Source organism: Aotus nancymaae, unplaced genomic scaffold, assembly GCF_030222135.1.
Source record: "Aotus nancymaae isolate 86718 unplaced genomic scaffold, 86718_ANA_hifiasm-v0.15.2.pri h1tg000059l, whole genome shotgun sequence".
Classification (NCBI taxonomy): domain Eukaryota; kingdom Metazoa; phylum Chordata; class Mammalia; order Primates; family Aotidae; genus Aotus; species Aotus nancymaae.
Window position 1 is genome coordinate 51,475,126 of NW_026988473.1, and position 13,587 is coordinate 51,488,712.

Sequence of the window (13,587 nt, forward strand, 5' to 3'; positions counted from 1 at the left end):
TAAGACTGTGATGTGAGACTTGAAAAGCAGAAATAAAATTTATTATTTATAGTAGTCTACAAATAAGTTATTAGAAATAATAGGAGAGCTGAAAGGGTAGCTGGATTTAAGATTAATATACAAAAGTCATTTGCACTTCTATTCACTAGCAGTTAATAATAAAAATATAAAAATGAAGACATCATGTAAAATAGTAGCAAAGAATATAAAATACATAGAAATAAATATGACATAAGATTTATAAGACCTCCTTGGGGAAAGTTACAACATTTTATTGAAAAAATTGAAGACTACTTAAATATAAAGATATATCACAATCATGTGTCAGGAGACTTAATATCAAAAATTAATTTTTCCCATATTGATATACATATTCAGTGTAAATACGATCAAAATTTCACAAGCTATGCTGGCTATAAAATTTATATGGAAGACTAAAGGATAAAAAATAGCCAATAAATTTCTGAATGTCTTGCTCAACCAGATATTAAGACTTATAAAACTATATTAGGGCAGTATGATTATTGACAAACAGAATAAAACAGAGTACAGAAACATATCCAGGTGTATCTGGAACTTTTTCTGACAGTGCCATATGGAAGATGAGATGGAAAAGGAGGGACTATTCAATAAATGGAGCTGGAATCAATATTTCTCCATATAGAAAAAGTAAAGTTGAATTTCTATTCACACCATAGACAAAAATCAACTCCAAAGGAATCAGAGACTTATATTAAAAACCAAAATTTTGAAACTCTAAGTGGAAATATAGGTGAATATATTCCGCATCTTGGGGTGTGTAAGAAAGGATTTCAGAAGCAAGATAGCCAAAGGCACTACCATAAAAGAATGGATTAGCTTGTCTATGTTAAGAACTCTTGTTTATAAAACAGCACCAGAGGGAAAGTTGGTAAGTTATAAACTGGGAAGAGGCTTTTGTGTTGCAAGTAAGCAAAAAAGGAATAATATCATGAAATTTGGGTAACTCTTACAAATCAATACAAAGGGGACAAAAACAACCTAGTATAAAGTGAGCAAAGACAGAGCCAGATATTTCACAAAAGAGGACACATTTGGCTAATGAACATGTGAGGGGATGTTCAATGTCATTAGAATTCAGGGAAATACAAATCAAGACCTCATTGAAAGAAACCAAAAAATAAGAAGTCTGATAATACCAGGTGTTGTAAAAGATGGGGATAAAGCGTGTTTCTTAATCATTGCTGGCAAGGCTATTATTTGACACAACTACTTTGGGAAAAGACCTGGCATTATCTTGTAAAGTTAACCATTCCCATATCCTACAACCAAGGAATTTCACTTCTATACCCGAGTAAGTCTTGCATATATATATATATATACACACACCAGGGACAGACACAATAATATTTATAGGAGTATCTAATGGAGCAAACCCCAAAATCAACCAAAAGGCCCTTTAATTCAAGAATGACTACACTGTGATGTAGTCTAACAACTATATAGAATATTAAAAGCAGTGAAAATGATTACATATAATCTCTGTAAAGCCATGAAATGTTGTTTTTTAATTCAATCGTAATTTTATGAATATATGATTTACTTACTGTAAAATACACAGATTTTAAAATTATAGCCTGGTGAATTTTTATATATTTATACATTTGTGTAACTACCACCCAGAACAATAAACACATTTCTATCTCCCTAGAGAGTTCCCTTGTTCCCTTTTCTTGTCAGTAACTCTCCTTATCCTCCTCTCAGAGGTAACTAGTATTCTGATTTCTTTCACCATTGAGCAGTTTTATCTGTTGATGAACCTTTAATAAATGGCATTTATAATATATGCTGTTTTGTGGCTTCTTTCACTTAATTCATACCTGTGAAATTTAGGTGGTTGTGTGAAGAGTGGGTTTTAAATGTTGTATTTCTTTGTATGAATAGAGCAGACTCATTTATCAAATTTTCCTGTTAGACGTTTGGGTGTTTCTAGTTTTTACTAGAATAAAGTTGTTATGAACATTCTTGTACAGATCTCTTTGTAGACATGTGCACTCATTTCCATTAAGAATAATATATCTAGGAATGAAATGGCTGTGTGAAACAGTGGACCTATATTTAACTTAATTAGAAATTGCCAAGAAGTTTCCAAAACAATCGTACCAGTCACCAGCAGTGTGTAAGAGTTCTAGTTTTGATCCCCATCACCTCTAATGTTTGTTATTGGTATATTTTAAATTTAGATACTCTAGTAGACATGTGATAGTATCTCATTGTGGTTTTAATTTGCACTTCCTAAACAACAGATGAAGTTGATCACCTTTATTTATTTATTGACCTTTTGGATTTCCTCTTTCGTGAAATGCCTATTTCAAGTCATTTCCCTACTTTTAAATTTGGTTTAATATATTTTTCTTATTGATTTGCATATTATATATTGAAATATGTTGTATATTCTGGATATGAGCCTTTTGTCATTTGTGTATATATGTGTCATATTAATATGTAAATATGTCATTTATATATAAGTATATAATATATAAATTTACACACAAATCCATACATATACATATGTATGTATATGTATATAATTTTTTCCAGTCTATTGCTTGCCTTTCCAGTTTCTTAATGGTATTTTTTTATTCAATTTATCATTTTTTTATGCTTAATATTTTTGTGTCCTGCCCAGTAACTTATTTGCCTACCCCAAGGTAATGAAGACAATGGTCTGTGTTTCCTGCATTAAGGTATTTGTTAAGTCATGAATTAATTTTTATGTATGGCATATGCAAATCAATGAATGTTATATATCACATAAACACAATTAAGGACAAAAAATATGACCATCTCAATGGACGCAGAAAAAGCATTTGATAAATTTAGCATCCCTTCATGATAAAAACTCTCAATAAATTAGGCATAAAAGAAACATACCTCAAAATAATAAAAGAAATATGTGACAAACCCACAGTCAACATCACACTGAATGGGGAAAAATTGAAAGCATTCCCTGTAAGAACCAGAACAAGATAAGGTTGCCCACTTGCACCACTCCTGTTGAACACAGTACTGGAAGTCCTAGCCAAAGCAATCAGGCAAAAGAAAGAAATAAAAGGCATTCAATTTGGAAAAAAGGAAGTCAGATTATCCCTGTTCACTAATGATATGCTCTTGTATCTAGAAAAACCTCAAGACTCCACCAGAATAAACTCTTGGATTTGATAAATGAATTCAGTAAAGTTTAAGAATACAAAATCAATGTACAAAATCAGTAGTGTTTCTGTACACCAGTAACCAGCCGAGAGCCAAGGCAATCCTATTTATAATAGCTACAAAAATATAAAACACCTAGGAATAAGTTTAATCACCAAGATGACAGATCTCTAACAAGGAAAACTACAAGACACTGATAAAAGAAATTATAGATGACACAAACCTATGGAAAAGCATCACATGCTCATGGGTTGGAAGAATTAATATTGTTAAAATGACTATACTGCCCAAAGAAATCTGCAGGTTCAGTGCAATCCCTATCAAAGTACCAATGTCATTTTTCACAGAATTAAAATGCTCAGCATCACTAATTACCAGAGAAATGCAAATAAAAACTGCAATAAGATACTGTCTTACACCACTCAGAATGACCATTATTAAAAAGACAAAAAAATAAAAGATCTTGATAAGGATATGGAGAAAAGGGAGCTCATACACTGTTGGTGGGAAGAAAATTAGTACGGCCTCTGTAGAAAAGAGTATGGATATTTCTCAAAGAAATAAAAATAGAATTAGCATTAAATCAAGCAACCCCATCACTAGGTATCTACCCAAAGTAAAATTAGTCATTATATATTATTAAAAAGATACCTATGCCCATATGTTCATCACAGCACTATTCACAGTAGCAAAGATATGGAATCAACCTAAGTGTTCATCAGTAGATGATTGGATAAAGAAAATATGGCATATATACACAGTGAAATACTAAGCCATAAAAAATAATGAAACCACGTCTTTTGCAGCAATGTAGATGGAACTGGAGGCCATTATCTTAAGTGAAACAAGTTAGACACAGACAGATATTACATATTCTCACTTATAAGTGGGAGTTAAATAATGTGTACACATGGATATAGAGTGTGGAATGATAGTCAATGGAGACATGGAAGAGTGAGAGAGTAGAAGGGGTGGGTGATGAGAATTATTTCATGGAGACAATGTACGTTATTTAAGTAATGGTTACATTAAAAGCCCTCACTTCACCACTATACAATCTGTGCATGTAACAAAATTACATTTGTACCCCATAACAGTTTTGATGTATATAAATTCATAAAAGGGCAGCAGAGTGGCTCACACCTGTAATCCCAGCACTTTGGCAAGCCTAAGCAGGAGGATCACTGGAGCCCAAAATTTCAAGACCAACCTGGACAACATAGCAAGACCCCATCTCTATAGTTAGAAAAAAATTAGCCAGGTGCGGTGGTGCACACGTATATCAGGGTCACCACCTGTAGGGGTCTGTCCTGCAGACCTTGACTCCACGACAGATGAATAAATTCACTCACACACAGAATATAGTGAATGAGTGGGCTTGGTGCCTGTGGCCACTTAAAGGCACTTGAGGAGAGTGCTATAAAGAGATAACAGCCCTGCCCTAACATGCTGGCCTTGCCGGCCTTTATTCAGCACACATTAAATGACAAAAACTCTGAGTCAGCACCACTATAGGTTAAAGATTAAAGGACAGGTTCTGAGGCCTAAAACAAACACCATTAGTGGGTAATATTCCTGGTTAACCTCCCCTCAAGAGAGCCATCCAGGATGATCAAAGGTTAATTTTAGAACCACATGAGTAAACAAGTTAGGTAAACTCCCCACATTCCTTTGTTTCTGCTCTAATTTATTTAACTAAGGGGACAAGGCTGCCTTCAGCCACAAAGTCTAGAAAAAACTCTTAGGCCTTCCAAAATGGTTTCAGACTATATTCTGTAACTTTCTCTAACATTTTTTCTTTAATATTTTTGCCAACACCCTGACTGAACTCCCACACATGTACACTATAGTCTCAGCTACTTGGGAGACTGAGGTGGGAGGATCATTTTAGCCCAGCAGATCGAGGCTATAGTGAAGCATGATTGTGCCACTGTACCCTAGCCTGGGCAACAGAGCAAGAACAATTTCAATTATATATGTAATTGAAATATACATAATATATGTTTATATAATGGAAAAGCATGTAAGCATACTTTCTTAAAATACTTTAAAAATATATGATGAAATATAGGAGTAAAGATTTACTTGTTTCCCTCACAACAATGTCCAAAAGGTCTCACAATGTAATTTTGAGTGGAAAGAAGTCCCAAGGAGTGAAATCCTTTTTATCAAGTTAAAACAACTAAAACAAAAAATATTCCCCCCCGATTTTTTTTTTTTTAGATAAGGCCTTGGTCTGTCATGCCCACTGCAGCCTTGAACTCTTGGGCTCAAGTGATCCTTCTGCCTTAGCCTCCTGAGTAGCTGAGACTACAGGCATGCACCATTATATCCAGCTAATTAAAAATATATACTTTTATAACATAGGGGTATTCCTATGTTGCCCAGGCTGGTCTCAAACTCCTGAGCTCAAGGGATCCTCTGGCCTCATCTTCCTAAACAGTAGGGATTACAAGCTTGAGCCACCACACCTGGCTAATACTCCTTTTTGAATGCACATGGTTGTGATAAAAAATATAAAACAAAAGCAAAGAAATGTTAATCACAAATTCCGGATAGCAGTCACCTCAGATGATAGAAGGCAGGAAGACAAAATAGAGGAAAACTAGGTGTATGGATGCAAGTTATTGTTTGTTTTCTAGTTTTCTTGCTTTGTAGTTGTGTGGCTTGGAATACATTAAGTAGAAGGCTCAGCTATACCTCTAACTAGAAATTCTCAGCAGGCAGTTGGAAATGTACTTCTGGAATAAGGGTAAATTCATTAATTTCTCAAACCATTTTCTCCTGTTATATACTGTTGGTGGGAGTGCAGATTATTAATAGTTCAACCATTGTGGGAAGCCATGTGGCGATTCCTAAAAGAGGAATCAAAGAGAACTACCATTTAACTCAGCAATTCCACTGCTGGGTATATACCCAGGGGAATATAAATTATTCTGCCATAAAAACATATGCATGTGAATGTTCATTGCAGCACTCTTCACAGTAGCAAAGACATGGAATCAGTCTAAATGCCCATCATTGACAGATTGGATAAAGAAAATGTGGTACATACACACCATGGAATTCTATGCAGCCATTAAAAAAAGAACAAGATCATGTCTTTTGTGGGAATGTGGCTGGAAGTAGAGGCTGTTATCTTTAGCAAACTAACCTGGGAACAGAAAACCAAATACCACATGTTCTCACTTACAAGTGGGAACTAAATTATGAGAACTCATGGATACAAAGAGGGGAACAACAGACACTGGGATCTACTTGAGGGTGGAGGCTGGGAGGAGGGAGAGGACCAGAAAAAAAAGTAACTTGGATATTAGGCTTAGTAACTAGGTGACAAAATAATCTGTGTAACAAACCCCTGTGACACGAATTTACCTATATAAAAAACCTGCTCATGTACTCCTAAACCTAAAAAATGTTAAAAAAAATTTTTCGAATTAAAAACCAACAACATTGTATCCCAAACTATAAACTACTACTTTGTAAATAGTCCCTGTGAATATTTAAATTGTTTCAGATCTTTTCTATTATATCAGTAGTACAACAGATGTTCTTGTAAATACGTGTTTGCATACTGTGTCAGTTTACATAAGGTAAATTTTTAACAGTGGAATTACTGGTCAGAGAGAATATGCATTTTACATTTTGGTCAATTATTGCTAATTTATCTTCTCATAAAAAGCAAGTGAGAGTGCTTGTTCCCCCACACCCTCACCAACACGGGGAATATCAAACTTAAATTTTTCTCCATCTATTAGGTGAAAATTGGCACCACATTGTTCTGACTTGGATTTTATTTTGTGAAATTGGCCATTCTTTTACGTTTTTAAATAAAGTATTCCATTTTTCTATTGAAAAAATTTACTCCTAGGAATGTTACAAAATAAAGTGTTCTAGCTCTTTGCAAAAATAGAGAATGATGACTACCTGCTAAAGATCCAGAATGTTTCCTTTAGCTTTGTTGATTTGGATTCATACCATCTCACCCCAGCTCATCATGTCATTCATTCATTTATTTTAAAGCACTTACTAAGTACTTATTGTTTACAGAGCACTGATAGACACTGTCATTTAAAAGGCAGTATTTTTTAGATGAGGAAAAGTGATTGGGTCTCCAATATGGGGCCTGTCTACTAAGGGATTAAATTCAAATCTTAGTATTTAAGCAGTTCTTCTCTTCCATGCATTTCATTTTTCTAATTGTTCAACGTTAAATTAATACTCTCAGCTATGTGTTGGTTAAGCAAGTGGAAATTTATTTATCCAAAAGGCTGGATCTCTGCTTGTGATAGCTTCAGATTATCAAACTATTGCTGCTGCTTTCTTGCCATTTGCTACTTTGCAATTGATGAGTTCAGTATTTGACCACCTAGAAGTAGCCAGTAAAAGGAGTTCAGAAGTTAGTGTTCTGATGGTGAGGTGATGTATGCGTCTACAGTGTCCACCCTAACAGTTCTACCCCAGTTTTGTTTGGTTGGTTGATTGCTTCATTTGTAATTTCTGTTGAAAGAAGGCTTATGATACATTGCTGTGGGCCACTTATTATTGGTTAGTCCAAGTATCTGATACAATTTATCTTTCAACTGCTAGCAAGCAAGAAGTAGGTGATGTAGTAAGTTATCAGATGAACTTTAGACAACAGGGAAAGCCTGGACTCTATACCACCCAGTCCAGGCTTGATATCTCAAGAGAGTATATAGGAGGCAAAGGGCTAAAAATTTAGGATAATACTCTTATTCTAGATCTTTTGCTTTTCTCCACAATCTCTATAGAATGATAAATAGGGTCATTTCTTCAAGTACTAAAACACTCTCCTTTAGACATGTAGAATATCAGCTACCAAGCTCTTGGGTATTATATATGTGAACCAGGCATTTGAAAGATTGTTAGAGATTCAGATTCAAAATAATGTAGGCAATACTTGCTTTGTACAGTACTGTAGGACAGTAAAATGGCAGAGCAGGTTGAAACTGTGAAAAAATGATCTCAGTGATGAATGTGAAAAGTTATGATTGTTACATGCCTTTTACATTTTTGCCAAAATGTTAATAACTCTCTGATGGTTATAAATATATAAGGAAATGGGACAAAAGTAATGCTGATATTCATTTAGTACACTGTAATTTAGGATGTCAGAAATACTGAGAATTAAAGTATCTTTTAAAATAAAATACTTATTAAGATTCATTTAAATAGTGCTTACCTTCTTCTTACCATATAACTTACAAGACAGAGGGAACATCTTTTTTATGCCTTGGCAAATACTCTTTTGAATGGCGGTAGTGTCAGCATTCCCAGTCAGCTTATTTCTTTTATTATTCCATTCATATTTTATTCAGTTTTCACTTTGAGCATTATCACTTTTATTTTCTTTGCTGTGCTGTCATCTTTGTTGGCTAATTCCCTGGGAGACAAGGAAGCAACACAACTACACACTTTGCTGTCTATGTGTAAACTGAATAGCGGATGCCCAATGTCTAATCACCAACAGCCTTTGAGAGAAGTGGCAGAGTTGGTCACTGATCATGATATGTGTGTGTTTGCTTTGTGACTGAAGAGGTAGCAGTGCAGTTTGAACTTTATGCAGTTCTAGTTCATATACCATGTTGACTGAAATGTAAACTCTACTCTTGTGGGACTAATGCTGTTCAAGTAAATTATAACTGAAATGCAGGCATATCAGGACTGTGCAGAGCAAGAACTGCCTAAATAAATGGGCTGTCACATCATATTGGTTGCATATGAGTTCAATAGTAATTATAATTTTGTTGTACATGATGGTTTTACAATGAGCTTACTCTTCAAGACTGGCTTCTTAGAGGTGATTTACAGAATGTAAGTGTTTGTTTTGCTATCTATATCAAGGTAAACTAGATTATGCTGTGATAACAAATGACACCCAAATCTCAGTGGTCTTAGTACCTTCCATGGCCAGTTGGCTGGGAGGAGAGGAGGATGTTCTGTTTCACTTTGTCCTTACTCAGGAACCCAGGCTGAGACAGACTTCTCTATGCTTCTGTAATGACCAGTGCAGGAATTGGAAACATGATGAATTGCCTACTATCTCTTAAAGTTTTCACCCAGAAGTGATACATACCATTTCTCATCATGAATCACTGGCCAAAGTAAGGCGCATGGTCATGTCCCAGCATGGGTAAAGAAGTGAACTTCTACCATGAGCCTGGAAGGAAGAAATGTTGGGCAAGTAGCATTAGTGATGACCACAGTTTCCAAAGACTTAACCTAGGGAGGGCTCGCAGGGAGGAGCCACCGAGGACTGGGATTGCAGATGAACAAGTACAGAACCAGTGTAAGGTGTAATAGGATGCTATGAATGTGGTAGGTAGGAGTACTGAGCTTCTTAAAACAAGGGGACAGAACCACAGAGAATTAACTGCATAGTGATCCTTATTTAGTTATTAGCATTCCATCTTTAGTGTTTGTCTCTGTCTTTAATCACAAATACATTTAAACTCAACAAGTCCTCAACAGTGTATTCCAATGGCTACTCTTCAGTACTCTGCCTCATAGTTTTCTGTGTCATGGAGGCTAAACATTTTAATACATCCACATACCAGAGTCATTTAGAATCACTTCATAGCTGTGCCAACACCTGAACTTCTCATTTTAATCTAAATGTGATTCAAATTTTTTGTCTAAATTTTCTCTAACAGTCTGAGGTAAGAATAAAAATATTTAAGACACACCTAATCAAGCAGGGGCCATTTGAGCTTGCATTCATTATTTCTTTGCACATTAAATGGGATATTATATTTGGGAAAATACAGTTAATATAAAATGGTCAGTTTCGGTATGGTATAGTCATATGCTGAGATAAGAACACTGTACCAAGTCAGTTATAATCCAGTGAGCACATTATATTTAAATCTTCCAGACAGGTAAGAGATTTCAAATTAAATATCTATATTCTTAGACACAGTGCTTGACTAATTGACTGAATTTAGAGTTTTTTGCCTAGATATTTTGATGTTGTATAGACTTATCCTTAGCACTGGAACCACTGGCCTTTGGACACCTTTAGTTCTTTCAGCCTCCCTCTCAGTTTTCTTTCTTTTTTTTTTTTGAGACAGAGTTTCACTCTTGTTACCCAGGCTGGAGTGCAATGGCACGATCTCTGCTCACCGCAACCTCCGCCTCCTGAGTTCAGGCAATTCTCCTGCCTCAGCCTCCTGAGTAGCTGGGATTACAGGCACGCACCACCATGCCCAGCTAATTTTTTGTATTTTTAGTAGAGACGGGGTTTCACCATGTTGACCAGGATGGTCTCGATCTCTTGACCTCATGATCCACCCGCCTTGACCTCCCAAAGTGCTGGGATTACAGGCGTGAGCCACTGCGTCTGGTCCCCTCTCAGTTTTCTAAGAACAGTGCTATGGGGGGGGTGGGGTTGGATTCCAGGAAATTGCCCTGTGTAGTGTTTGCACAAGCATGCTGCATTGTTCTTTCAAGGCTGAATATTTCCCCTCTCAACTTTGACCTATTACAAGTGATATCATGCAAGGGATGTGAGCCATGTCAGTACAGGGAGTGTACTCCTGTGGTCATCAGAAGTTTTCATATTTATTTAGCATTATAATCTTTTCCATGTGACTGTTACTGAATTTGGGAGACTATCTTGCTAAATGATGTAGGTATCGTCTCAATTATCTAAGCTCTTTATAACACCAAACATTCATTGTTAATGTTAGGGCAATACACTTTCTTCGGTGAGACCAACCAATGTATTAGAGATGATGAAAGAATGGAAAAATAACCCAGAAAGTGATGAGGAAAACACAACAGAAGAGAAGAATAATCCGTTCACTCAAAAAAAGTTGAAAAGGTACCAACCCTGGGAAAATGTCCGTGATGCCAATTACACTTCAGATGAAGAGAAGGAAAAACAGGTAGGAAAAATCATTGCTGCATTTTCTCCAAAGTGTACAATACCCTCACCACACATAGAACATTTTTTACAAATCTGTCTTTTTGTTGTTAGTTCGTAACAAAGACCCAGGATTATACAGCAAGTGAAGTTATTTCTGCCTTATAGGCTAGCACGATTTAGTAGTATGGCCTACATGCTTATTTTAAGATTGGTGATTATGTAGGGCAGTGGTCTGCCAACTTTTTCTATATGGAAACAAAGAGTAAATATTTTAGGCTTTGTGGGCCATAGTAGTCTCTGTCACAGCGACTCATCTCTGACGTTGTAGTGTGAAAACAGCCCAGACAACAAATGAATGAATGTGGCCATGTTCCAACTCAACTATTTTTTTCTCCCCAAAAACAGATGGCATGCCAAATTTGGCCCATGGATCAAAATTAATAATTTTTGTACTTTACCAGACTATAGAATTGGGAATGGCTCTATGTATTACTTAGAAAATGATAATTATTATATTATTCAGTTATTTTTGTCTGAATTTATGGTAACCAAAACTTCTTATATAGGTTTATTATTTTACCTTTTTAGTTCTGAATACAGTTTTATTCTATTTAATGAATAGAATTGAGTAACATTTTTATTAGTTCTAGATTATGGTCTATTTAGTGGATATCCTGACAAAGTTTACCCAAAGCTCCCCTTCCTTGCTTTCTTTTTTTGTTTCTGTGTTTGCAGAAAATTTATCTGTATGTGTTTGTTCTACTTCTTGTCTTGAAATCTAATTAACATACGTTAGCTATTATTTAATCAATGAGCATCCTGCCAGCGGGGACTGTGTTCACCTCAGGGCAGCCAGACTTCTTGTGAAGAGTTGCTGGTTTCTGATTCTTAGATGCCTAGAATTAGGCAGAATGGGAAGAAGGAATGCCAGGGTAAATCCTGGACCAGACTCAGGGAGGTGCAGCGTTGCTGGCCCACACCCCTCCATGCCAAGAATCCTCTCAGTAACTTACAGAAAGGGACATGGTAGCATGCGCTATTCACTGATTTTGATTTAGTGGTTGAGAATTCTTCGTTACTTTATAGCAAATGTTTAGATAATAAGAAGAACATAATGTTTCAGGTATTTTGAGATTATAATATTTTTACCATAAATTGTTAACACAAGTTAACATACTAGAGAGGAAAAAGAGAATTCAAGCTCATTGAATTCTCTTTTTCCTCTCTAGTATGTTAACAACTCCTATGATGCTTAGCTCTTAAAAATAATATCATAACATGAGCTAAAATAATAAATATTATTTTAAAAATAATAAAATATTATTGTATTTAATTTTTTAAATAAATAATTAAAATAATATCATAAAATAATATCCTTAAAAATAATATCATAAAATTCAATTTTTGCATTTCTTATTGAACATAGTTTGAAGATTTTTGTTGGCTTACTTGGCATTTTATGCACATATACATACATATGCACACACATACACATATACACGTATACACATATACTCACATATTCTTATACATACATCTACAAATACATCTGTACAGTTATACACACATGTTTTGTGGCCTTGAGTTCTATTTGTCACTGAATCGAACATAAAATATGCTTGTGAACCAGATGTCTTCCATCTCCTTTTCCATCTCCATGTCACACCTTTCCCCTCTCACTCTCCAGCCGCCCCTGCAAGTCACAAATTAATGGAAGTTGCTATGTGGTTCTCAGCTACGTCAACTAGGGAACAGAAGAATTGGAATTTGAATTGTTTGTGGATACTAGAACTATACCAGTGGGTTGACATTTTAAGAATATAGAAATTGTAAGAATATTGGTTGGTATTTTAGGAATGTAGGTTTCATCAACAGGAAGAATTTTTCCGTAGTCAGAGTGCACCAGCAGTGGAAAAGGCTGGACCATGGGTAACAAGCCCTCCACCTCCCCATCACTGGAAATAGTCAAGCAGACTCTGGAAGGTTACTTGTTACAAATGCCATAACAGAAATTCTTGCAAGGTGGGTAGGAGCTTTGCCCTCTCTTGACGTCCTCTAAGGAACTTTCCCATGCTTAGGTTTGGGAATTTCTGAAAAGCCAGAGTAATCATACCTTTCAAAAAAGTGGCAGAGCTCTTGGAAAACTAGTAGAGAGAGTAAGTGAGGATGTGTTAAAAACAAAAGCACTTGAACTCAGCACCTTCCTCCTTCTCTGTCATAGTCCCTTAGTTCCAAATGCTTTGGACATGATGGAAACATGCATTCTGCATCTTCTCATTGTTCATATTTGGACTAAGGTATCATACGACACTTTTTTCAAATTTGCTTTCAATAGTTGGCGTTTGGCAACGTCCTTTTGTTCATTTCTACCTTTGCTTGGTTATGGTATTCTGAGGACAGCAATGTTCTCTCATGTATATCTTGTTTCTCACATGCTGAGGACATCTAGAGAATGTTTTGTGCTGTTGGTAATCCTCTGAATTCCCTAAGACAAAGTCTTTATCTGC

General features: G+C 35.6%; 1 protein-coding gene across 2 annotated transcripts in view; it reads left to right on the forward strand.

The window, feature by feature from the left end:
* The window catches only part of STK33 (serine/threonine kinase 33), a 195,077-nt gene that overhangs the window by 168,607 nt on the left and 12,883 nt on the right, over positions 1-13,587 (forward strand). Inside the window, exon 12 of one of the 2 annotated variants that reach the window (XM_012456715.2) lies at positions 10,902-11,099. The exons of the other annotated variant lie outside the window; for it this stretch is intronic. Within the exon in view, the coding sequence (XP_012312138.2) occupies positions 10,902-11,099 (198 nt within the window). The remainder of the gene's footprint in view (positions 1-10,901; positions 11,100-13,587) is intronic. 2 annotated transcript variants of the gene reach the window in all.